At 35.5% G+C, this 11,079-nt stretch overlaps 2 protein-coding genes across 2 annotated transcripts; both read right to left on the bottom strand.

Moving 5' to 3' along the window:
• Nucleotides 1–2,078: 2,078 nt before the first annotated feature.
• Nucleotides 2,079–3,389, bottom strand: LOC113226230 (3-oxoacyl-[acyl-carrier-protein] reductase FabG-like). Its single transcript, XM_026458789.1, has 2 exons — nucleotides 2,836–3,389; nucleotides 2,079–2,571 (listed from the first exon to the last, which is right to left on the bottom strand). The coding sequence occupies exons 1-2, from the start codon at nucleotides 3,365–3,367 to the stop codon at nucleotides 2,348–2,350; spliced, it is 756 nt and encodes a 251-aa protein (XP_026314574.1). The 5' UTR covers nucleotides 3,368–3,389; the 3' UTR covers nucleotides 2,079–2,347.
• A 2,588-nt stretch (nucleotides 3,390–5,977) lies between these two features.
• LOC113226231 (3-oxoacyl-[acyl-carrier-protein] reductase FabG-like) lies at nucleotides 5,978–7,751 on the bottom strand. Its single transcript, XM_026458791.1, has 2 exons — nucleotides 7,229–7,751; nucleotides 5,978–6,432 (listed from the first exon to the last, which is right to left on the bottom strand). Exons 1-2 carry the CDS (start codon nucleotides 7,749–7,751, stop codon nucleotides 6,209–6,211), a joined length of 747 nt encoding a protein of 248 aa, XP_026314576.1. The 3' UTR covers nucleotides 5,978–6,208.
• Nucleotides 7,752–11,079: the final 3,328 nt, after the last annotated feature.

Below are 11,079 nucleotides of genomic sequence, written 5' to 3'. Positions count from 1 at the left end.
AAAATTTCAAAAATTAACGATTGTTCGTTAATTTTTGAAATTTTGTATTTTTTCATTGTATTTTTTCACCAGACGTTGTTTTCTTTGGTTTATTCAGTTTTTATTCTTTTCTAACAATAAGCAAACGTCTCGGCCTTCAGCCTTACTACCTAAATTCTTTTTTTTATCTATTTTTACACAATTTAGACTGCAATTCCGCTCTGGTCGCGCCACCGGTAATTGCTACTATGTAGGTGCTCTTCTCTAATTCTCTTTTGCCGTCTGTGGGCTTTCAGAGGCAAAAGGACTGGTACAACTGGTAGTTAAGTTGGTTGTCCGTTACAGGAAGTCTTCTTCAGATTAAATTACCTTCGGGTTGGAGAGTCTTCTTCGGGTTGAAAAACTACCTTCGGGTTGGCAATTACTACCATTGCTGAGCTTCCTTCGGGCTCATACACCTGGAGCTTGACTACGTCCGGACTGAAAAGATGAAAGGATGAAACAACATCCGCTGAACGGGTACCAATTGCTGCTCGTCCTGTGGTCCTTCTTCTGCGCCGGCAAATATACAGGACGGGGTACCATACTCGGAAGCGTAAAACCTAAAGTCTTAAGGCGATACCACGACCCGTGATAAATATATGTACACTTTTTTTTAAATTTTAATTTTAATTCGTGAATTAATTATTTTTTATTATAATTATTCTAAATTACCGTAATTCTTTGTTTGATTTTCTACCTTCATAGGGAAAATAAAACTAGGGAATCGAACCCGGTACATTAGAAAAAACTTCTTCGATCCGGCCGGACTCGAAACAACGTCTCCTAGCAAACCGTGCCAGACGCTATGTCAACTAAGCCACGGAACGAACCAGCGGTCCTCACGAATTTTTCCATGTACTTGTTGTTGGATCTTTGTATTTGGTTTTTCAAGGACTTTCTAGCCGTATGAGAAATCTATAAAAGTATTTCGTCACCCAGTTAGGTACCTTTACAGCTACCAGCCCTGGCTATAGATGTCGCTATTAATTGTAATAATTTTCACACAAAATGTATTACCACCATGATATTCAATTATTTGTTGTGAAGTTACCTCACTAGTTTCTTGTAATTACGAATTACTTACAAGTAATAATCATGACAGCGCTGAGCAAAATGGCACTACTAATGAAACAAAAAAACATCATTAAATTACGAAGATACTTTGAAATTGAGTTACTTGAACTCATCGAGTATATAATCAGAAATAGAGACGAAATAAGGGTCATATATTCCTGGTAACACATTAGCGATACAGCTCTTATAAATATCAACTCCCGTTTGCACTGAAATATAGACAGGCCAACTACTGACCTGTGTGTACGTCTCCGTATATTCCAAAAAATATTCTGTATTTATTGTGATAAAGATAATATCTCTTACAATGCCGTGCTGTTCTATTCGGTGGTGTGGGAAAAACAGCAAAACATCTAATTCCAAAACAAACGGAATCACATTTCATCGGTAATTAAATATTAAATAGGTAATTTTGCAATTTTCGTCCATTATAGCAAAGCTCAAATTAAGTGGTCCTTTTGAAGTGAAACAGTTGACGACACCCGTCAATTGTTTCGAATTCGGGCTGGCCAATCGGAGCGCAGTTGTCACAGTAATGATATGGCAGAATAGTTTTCAAATAATTTATTAATCTCAGTACAAAGTACTAAAAAAACCGACCTCAAAAGTACGTGGAATTACGTCTGTTTGCTTAGTTTTATTGAAATATCCGTAAATTCGCCATTAAACAGGACTTGACACTGGAGATAATAAAAATCGGTTCTCACTACTCAAAGTATATGGAGAGAAAAACGCCTTGGATTGGAGAAATAGCAAAATCAACCATTAAAATAATTGCTCCTAAGTAAAATTTGGTCGCTATTTATAAAAATGAATCTTCATGCGTGAACAGCCACCCTTAGAGGTGGATGATTTTCTTAAAAATGAAATGGGACCATTATGGAAGTACCCCCCTTCCAACAAAAAAAGAATCATGAAAATAGGTTTACAAATACCGGAGTTATCGCGTAACATACATACAAAAAAAAAACACAGTCGAATTGAGAACCTCCTCCTTTTTTGAAGTCGGTTAAAAATAAACAAAAAAATTAAATAAAAATCATTTATCGCAGACAATATTTTGTTAGTAAACTTACAAGCTATCTATTCCACTGTTAGTACAATAATTACAAAATAAAAATGAAATGAACGAATCAATGAATCATGATTTATATATACTCGTATTATTATGGTTTGGCATATAACGCATAATTTTATCTTCTATGTTTTATTATAATTGCGACAGTTTGGATCACCTCTTGCGTTATCCACTTCAGCGTTTCAAAAGAAACCCATTGTCAGTAACCATAATAGAACCAGTGATTCCCTGTGCTTTATCACCAGCAAGGTACATTATTAATTCGGCAATCTCCTCGGCAGTACTAACTCTTTTCAGAACAGTGAAGTTCTTAACGTCATCATAGCTCATTTCGGCATCCATATTTTCTAAGAAGTCTGTTACTACAGGTCCAGGGTTGACACTGTTGACTCTAATACCTGAAACAATAGTATTCGCGCGTTCTGAAGTGAATTGTTTAATATGCTTGTATAATAATAATGTGCCTAATAACTAAAATCAGTTACATGAGCTCTAGCTAGAGAATTCTGTTTTCTACGGTGCACTACTTAGACCACCCTGACCAGAACCAATTTAGAAAAGCTCTTCTCTCAAATTAATGCAAACTGGTCAACCACCTAGGTGACCGAAGAGTAAACTCACGTTGATGTCCCTGTAGTAGTTCCCTACATAAAAGTACGTACCTTTAGAAGCAAATTCCAAAGCTGCTCCTCTAGTAAAATGATCCAAAGCCGCCTTTGAAATATAATAACTTAGGGATCTTGCATCACGCGGTACAGACATAGCCGCAACGCTTGAAATATTAATAATATTTCCTTTAGTCTTCGTTAGATGAGGAAGAGCCAACATAGTAAGTTCAGCTACAGCTCTTAGGTTGGTTTTCATTACAGTGTCATAAGCTTCCAAGAATTTCCCATCAGTAAGACTACCATATTTACCAAACCCTGCATTGTTGACCAGTACATCAATTTTGCCAAACTTATTCACAGTTTCATCGATGATTTTCTTAGCGTCTGTAGTGACATCAGCTTTCATAATCAATGGCTGGGCATTCTTTGGAAGTTTTCCGGCTACAGCATTCAGTTTAGATTCATTTCGTCCGATTATGACTACACTGGCTCCTTGTTCAGCAAACAATATTGCTGTAGCAGCTCCAATACCGGAGCTCGCCCCTGTGACTATCACTGATTTCCCTGCAAAACTCATTTTTGGCATTTCTATTTTTCTGTTACAGCACTTGTTCAAATTATATTCCGTCTGTATATTTTCTTCCCTTTTCTTCTTGCACCGTTTCTTCAAAATCTTTTATATTATTATATAACAGTTCCTGTCGTCCAAAAGATTCTAACGTCTGTATTAAGTGCACAATTCAATATAAAGCAAGCATAAGGAATAGTTTTCATTTATATTTATTGTTTCCATTACACTTATAGATAACGTATACTTGATTGCTTATCTCTTGTGCATCTACTTAAAAATAAATATTATGCAATGTCTTTTGAAATTCTATTCCATTTATTCAATGCTACAATGTTACATTACTATAAGAAATTTCCATTCATGTGCACGTTAATATCATTTTAATGAAGTAATTTTTATCATATCTCAAATTACTGTTGCAGCTTTTTGTCAAAGCCTGTACAAGCTTTATATTCTGTTCTCGTCAATAAGCAATTACTTTGTATACCCGTTATTACTAAACCAAATATAGGTATTTTTGAATGTCTATATGGTAGTAGTGTTAGCTCGAGCATCTGCTGCAGTAGCCCGTTTAGTGTCACCGACATGGACATGATAACAATAAAACCAATACTGTGGACACCAAATTGTAGATTTTATGTAATGTTGTTTTTTATATTTACTAATATGCTATAGCAAATTAGGCGATACCTGTTAGGTTTGAAAGATTTACCTTAACGATTATTTTTGCAGAAATTACAGATACCAACTATATTATAAGGTGTACCAGAATCTGATGGCACTTAGACAATTTTAAATTTATAGTGGGCAATATTAGTATAATAGGAAAAATGTACTAGATAGTTCATATATCTTAATTGACCAGAATTGATTGATCTAACCTCGTACCTGTTTTAAGATCTGTGTGAATTTGTATGTGACAAAAGTAAGTAATTTCTGACAAATTTTAAAATTAAACAAAATTATATCAATTACATTGTGGGTGATATATAGATTTATTTACGTTTGCAGTTTGAAGTAACTCGCATTTACGCCATTATATTCCGTACGATTGTCATGTCACAGAACGAAGATAAATATTATTGATACTGGAGATGGCTTGGAATACAATTTGTATGTGTTCCTACTTGATGCTTTTCACACTAATGTTTATAAATTTCTATACATTATTATTATTATCGCTGTGTATTGTAACAAAACAAAACTATTAACATTATCAAAGTATTGGTTTGTTTGAAATAATTAATATACGCGATACAGATCCAGAAACTGTAGTTTTGTTTCGAATTAGCAATGTAACTACTACCTGAATTAGTCATTAATATATCATATCCTAAAGCCCTATAGTAATACTCAAAAGATTTTGTTGGTATTGTGTTTTAATGAGAAAAAAATCACAGATTTAAATGTTAAATGTTTCAAGCGGTGGTAGCCTAGTCTTCTTCTCCTTATTGTGTCAATGTTTCTTTTATATTAGGACATATTGAACAATATGTTGCTACCTTGACTGCACTATCCGTTGCCGCGTAGAGATCTTCCCTCGTACAGGCACGAGGGGCACACAGTAAGCGTGGGCTATGTTGGGGTATTGAAGTCCCATCGGGTTGGACTAGCGTCTATACACATTTTGTCTCTTCAGCGACCTACTTGGATGCTTCAACCGACTTACGGTAGACTAGTGAGAGGATGGCCGTTTCTCAATTGAGATATCGATGGAGCGAATCGCACATGGCAATCACACATACAACCTCAAATGGCATTGGTTGATTCCGCGCAATAGTGAAATTGTTGAATTAATCATTTTGGAAAAAAATATGTAGTAAAATACAGAATATACACTGATTGTCGAGTTCTTAGGTTTTCGCGATTGTTACACATAGGAAATGAAACTATTTTTCTGGATTTAAATCGCGTATTTAAAATAAGGCAAAAAAAAAATAATTTATTTAAAAAAAATAAAATAAGGTATTTAATTAATAACTATTGTAACTATAGTGAAAAAAATAGGGTGGTTTGCATCAATATTAGACATAACTGGTTGAAGACTGTACCACCTCAGTCAACCGTGACCATGGGACCTGTAAAGGGCTCGAAACGTCGGTTTGTTTGAAAAAAACAAATATACGCGATTTAAATCCGGAAAAATGATATATATTTTTCAAATGGATTTGAATTCGTTTGTAAAAAAATACATTCTGAATTAAAGCCAGTGTCCCTGCCCTTAGACTTGCGCAATAGAACCGATTCCGAAAAATTTGAATTCAAGCTAAGGTAGTATCGATTCTTAAGTTCTTTACGTCTATTGTAGATAACTTAGCAACACCTCACTCGCTAACGGTAAAGGAAAAGATGGTAATGAAACCTGCGTGTTGGAAAACCTTCGTAACTCGATTAACCAACATTGGGCCAGCGAGGCAGACTATATCTCAAATCGTCTCCTTGGAGGAGGAGAGGAAGTATTGGCTGTATAAATAGATTAAAGATTCAATAAACAAATTTACAATATTGAATTTTCAAAGGTAAAAGAAATAAAAAACAAATAAACATTTAATAAAACTATGATTAACATAATTTGAAACAAAAATCAAGATAATGTGAAACAAATTTACAATATTCGTGAAACAAAATCATTAAATTGTAAAATCTGAGGTGTTAGTTACCTTTATGTCCTGGAACGATTACGATAGTATTGATATTTGATTCAAAATGTTTTAACTCGAAGTTGTAGTATTAGTTGAACCTTCAATACACGATTTTAGTTTCTATAGCTTTGTGTGAATGTGGAAACACGGGTAGTGACCGATAATTGTGACAGTCTCTGCTACGTTCTTTAGTCCATCTCCTGTGTTATCCATTTTAATGTCCTAAAAGACATCCGTTATCAATAACCATAATTGAACCAGTGATTCCTTGGGCTTTATCACTAGCAAGGTACATAATTAATTCGGCAATCTCTTCGGAAGTACTATATCTTTTCAGAGCAGTTCTCTCTTTAATGACTTCGAGAGCGCCATCGCGACCCATGTTTGTGAAGAAGTCTGTTGCTACAGGCCCAGGGTTGACACTGTTGACTCTGATACCTGTAAGAAATGGTAAATGTTTTAGAGCATTTTGGGGTGCGCCGTTACTAAGAAAGAACAGAATAACATGTATTGTAACGAGAGGTAACTTGTAACAATCTCTTAACACTACTATATCAGTTGATTTGTTATTGGTCATTCATTTGTCGTCAGTAAAGGTTGATTGAGGCTTTGAAGTAGAACTTGCAACATGGAGAAGTTTTTATTAAACTTTTTCAAAATATACCGTAACAGCAGTCGATCCCTATAGTTTTGTGTAATATTTTGTTATTGTGCAAATGTGTTGTTTCACCGTGATGATTCTTATATTTATTCCCGGAAAATCATTAACCAATGATGAAAAGTGTATAATCTTTGGATGAGTTTTCGAGATTCCCCAGAATTAATTTGTCAAACTGGAGAGGTTATATTCTGATTAGGTGACATTCTTAATAACGCTCACAATAACGCTCACAATCAACATAGCCCCGCACTAGGGAAACCCTGTGTCGCGGATGCTATGGACACACACATAGACAACCACAAATTACACCCAAACTCACGAGAGAAATAAATGTAGGCCATACAAATATTTCTCCCGGCCCGGGAATCGAACCTGGGACCTCTGCGTGGCAGTCCGGCATGGTAACCGTTCGGCCACGGAGGCAGTTTAATAAATGACGCACGTGAATTAGAATTATTTTTACATCTCAAATTAACTAGATCCCGAAGTGAGTAAATCGAAAAACGTCTAATAGTATCCAATGATCATCTATAATAATGCATTCACTAAATATAGATGTATAGAAGTATATACCTTTAGAAGCAAATTCCAATGCTGCTCCTCTTGTAAAATGATCCAAAGCAGCCTTCGAAACACAGTAAGGCAAAGAAGTTGGATCAGCGGGCACTATTTTGGCCGCAATGCTAGATATATTGACGATATTCCCTTTAGTCTTCGTTAGATGTGGAAGAGCTAACATAGTAAGTTCAGCTACAGCTCTCACGTTGGTTTCCATAATACTGTCATAAGCTTCCAAGAATTTTCCATCAGTGAGACTTCCTTGTTTGCCAAATCCTGCATTGTTAACCAGTATATCAATTTTGCCAAACTTTTTCACAGTCTCATCAATAATTTTCTTAGCGTCTCTAGTGACATCAGCTTTAAGGATCAATGATTTGGCATTCTTTGGAAGTTTTCCAGTTACAGAATTCAATTTGGTTTCATTACGTCCCACTATGACTACGCTGGCTCCTTGTTCAGCAAATAATATGGCTGTGGCAGCTCCAATACCGGAACTTGCGCCTGTGACTATCACTGATTTGCCAGTAAAACTCATTTTTTTTTGTTTTTATTCAATTCTTTTATTTTTTATAATATTTTACTTTTTTAACGCAAACAACGTTAACGCCTCAAGTTGACACTTGAACAGAAACGCCTGTGATAGCGTCGGATAGTGCATTATTGATATTGATCGTACATGTCACAAATAGATTACGAACTCTAAAATCTAGTTATAAAGATCAACAAAGATACCGTTCGAGTGATACTTGCATGCCAGACGCAGTCAAAGGCCTTGGAGATTTGTACACTCTAAGACTCTCGCTAATGACCTCATTCCACATGTGGGAGTACGCAACGTATGCCACTGAATTTCAGAGTTATATCGCATAATAATATCGACATTCTAATTTTTTATATTAACTCTATGATTTGTAATCTATTCAAACTCTTTGGCCATTTTCGGTCCATGGTAGTTAATATGTGATTATTATGTTGATTGCTACGATATTTTTGTCAGAATTGATATTTTTACAATTGTGTTTTACAGACCCTGGCTTTGACTCTCGCCAGACAGTCTCTGTCAGCCATGACCATGGGATCTGTGAAGGACTAGAAACGTTGATTTGTTTGAAAAAACACATGAACGCGATTTAACCGGCACGACAGACGACATGCGCTGAGTCGAGGCCAGTGAGATCGAAGGAATTTTTCTCTGTGCTGTTCGATCTTTGTAACGATAATACGTGGCCGAACGGTTACCTATGCTCTACTGTCTAGTTTGCCTTGCAGAGGTTCGATTCCCGGGCCGGAAGAAATATTTGTATGGCCTAAGTTTGGGTGTAATTTGTGGTTGTCTATATGTGTGTCCATGACACCTGTCTTGCTTCCTTAGTGTGGGGTTATGAATTTGTGCATTATTATTATCATTAACTATTTTTACAAAATTTATAAAATATATGAATATAATCGTAATAAACCCAATATGGCGGAAGGTTAGTTTGAATCTCTTAATTATAATACTAACTTTTTTAACCCTTTAAACTCCACGCTCGATTACACAAGAGGGTCATTTTTTCTAAGATAACGTTTTAATCACATCTCACGGTTCACTTCGTTCGTAAAGCTCTCTCGCACCGGTAAGCAAATCGCGATTTCTTTGCCTTTTTCTATTTGACTTCGCTTCGCCTTGGTGAAAAAAGTTTAAATTTATTATCCGAAGTGGGAATAACTTTGAGTCAGAGAATTACGTTGCTTCTATTACTTAAGATCGTACTCGAACGATGTTAGAGCTTCTCTTTTCGGAAGTCCAACGGTTTGACGGTACCTATAACCATATTTACTAAGTTACGTACATTTGTGAATTTGGCGGTAAGCGACACTCCTGTCCATGACAATTGCAGTGAAGCTCAGAGCTTTAAGTCGCAAAGATCTGAGAGGCACTGCACCTGTGACATATGTATGTTCACAAATCCCATGTGCCTGTAATTTCACCAGCACCTTTAGGTTCCTTCAAAACGGGTAGCAGATTTGGCGGCAGAAATAGGTAAAGTGGTACTTTATCCTAAAAACTCATTTTTATTTGGAGATATTTCTCTTTAAATACTACAGAGAACCTGAGAAGTTTTCAACTGAAGGCCTATAATTATTAAATTGACATTTTTCCCAAAATTTGAAAGCTACCCAGCGGTTTAAAGACAGTCGCCATCAGGCGCTTGTCGACGGCGGATCTCTGTCAAATTTTCTCCGCCTGTTCTTATTTTATTCATACTAATTGCCAACGTAGGTTTGCATTGAAATACCTCGCTTTAAATCCTTTTGTAGGGTCTGGATATAGCCTAACTGGTTGGCAACCAAACAATAACTAAGTACTGTATCTTGCCTGTATTTGTTAATGGTTATCAATAAAGTTATTACTATTATTAGCACCATAGCTGCGAGAAATCTCGAGACTGCGCGTGAGTACTCCGGAAGAGGCGCGACCGGTTTTATGGCTCGTGTCATAAATTTCAATATGGTATGGTAAATTAAAAATTATAAATTAAAATTTCAGTATGGTATGGTATGGTAAATTGGCAATGGCAATGTGAATTGAGCCTTATTATATATTGTTGAACGCAGCAATGATGACGGCTTTGCAAGTCATTATAACTGGCAGTAAAATAATCTTGAGTGTTTCAACAGGCCTTGAAATGCATTTAATTCATTAATGCACGGGGAGGCAATACAAGTTACTAAATAAACATTTCTTTTCATTTAAAACATTTTTTTATTTAAAAATCGATTAGATTTTTTTCTTTGAAAAAAGCAAATATGGACTTGTTTCAACGTAACTCGACTTTTTTAATAAACTGTAGTTCAAATTTAGAACAGTGGCACTCTAAATGAATGTTGATTAAACCAGCTCCAAAACTGCATCAAAACATTTTCCTTCTACATAGATTTTTTACAAGTTACAGTACTCCAAACCAAAAAAATCAAGGTGGCTCGATTCAAGTGTCCGGAAGTGTAATTGATGAACATGACTTTATACATTTTATCGTTAAGTGTCGTGTTTGCCTTTTGTGATAATCTCAAGTACCTGTTTGGTAACTCTGTCTTTTGCTTTCATATAGTTATCATCATGGCTTTATTGCTGCACCTGACATCCTTCAACGTTTACGTTTCTCCGTCCCCCATCCTGGCAGTCGCCTGCAAGATCGTAAAGCATTTTCGATCCCTATTTGTAGAACCAACCTCGGTCAACACTGTCCACTGCATCGCATGTGTTCTTCTTACAATGGTATCCGTTTTGATTTCGGTATTTTCTCTGGTTCTGTGGTCTCAGCTAGGAACTCAATTAGAAAGTGTCTATTATGTTAACTATACGACAGACTTGAGTTGAGTTTTCTTAAAATACTTAAAATTTAGAGTTACTGTCACTTATTTCATATTATGACACTTATGCAGTTACTTTGGCCTGTTTTGCTTGATGTGTTCCAATCAAGTGGAATACATTCTTATCGTGTCACTATATAAATGAAATACTTGTAGTTTATGTCTGAATTATATCCAGTTTTGTGGACCGAATAAAAAAAATCATGTCTCTGTTTCAAATGAAAGAAAGAGAGAAAAGTAATTTATTTGGTCTCGTTACATTCGTTACATTTTCGAACAAAGATGTGTAGTCTGATGTGCCGTTGTCCGTATATTAAAGCTTAAACGGACTGTTAGACACAGAATGAACGCCACTACAATAAACATACATTTTGAAAACATGAACCTATAAATACATCAACATAACAACATTTTACCACACACAAAAATATACACTACAACATTTTTTAACATTTGCGGCAGTTAAGAAACTACACAAAACAAAAACAAAAAGAACAAAAAACATTTTA

Source organism: Hyposmocoma kahamanoa, unplaced genomic scaffold (genome assembly GCF_003589595.1).
Source record: "Hyposmocoma kahamanoa isolate Upper Pololo Valley unplaced genomic scaffold, ASM358959v1 185, whole genome shotgun sequence".
NCBI classification, from domain to species: domain Eukaryota; kingdom Metazoa; phylum Arthropoda; class Insecta; order Lepidoptera; family Cosmopterigidae; genus Hyposmocoma; species Hyposmocoma kahamanoa.
Note: the sequence above shows the minus strand (reverse complement) of the source record. Positions and strands in the feature narration are given on the sequence as shown.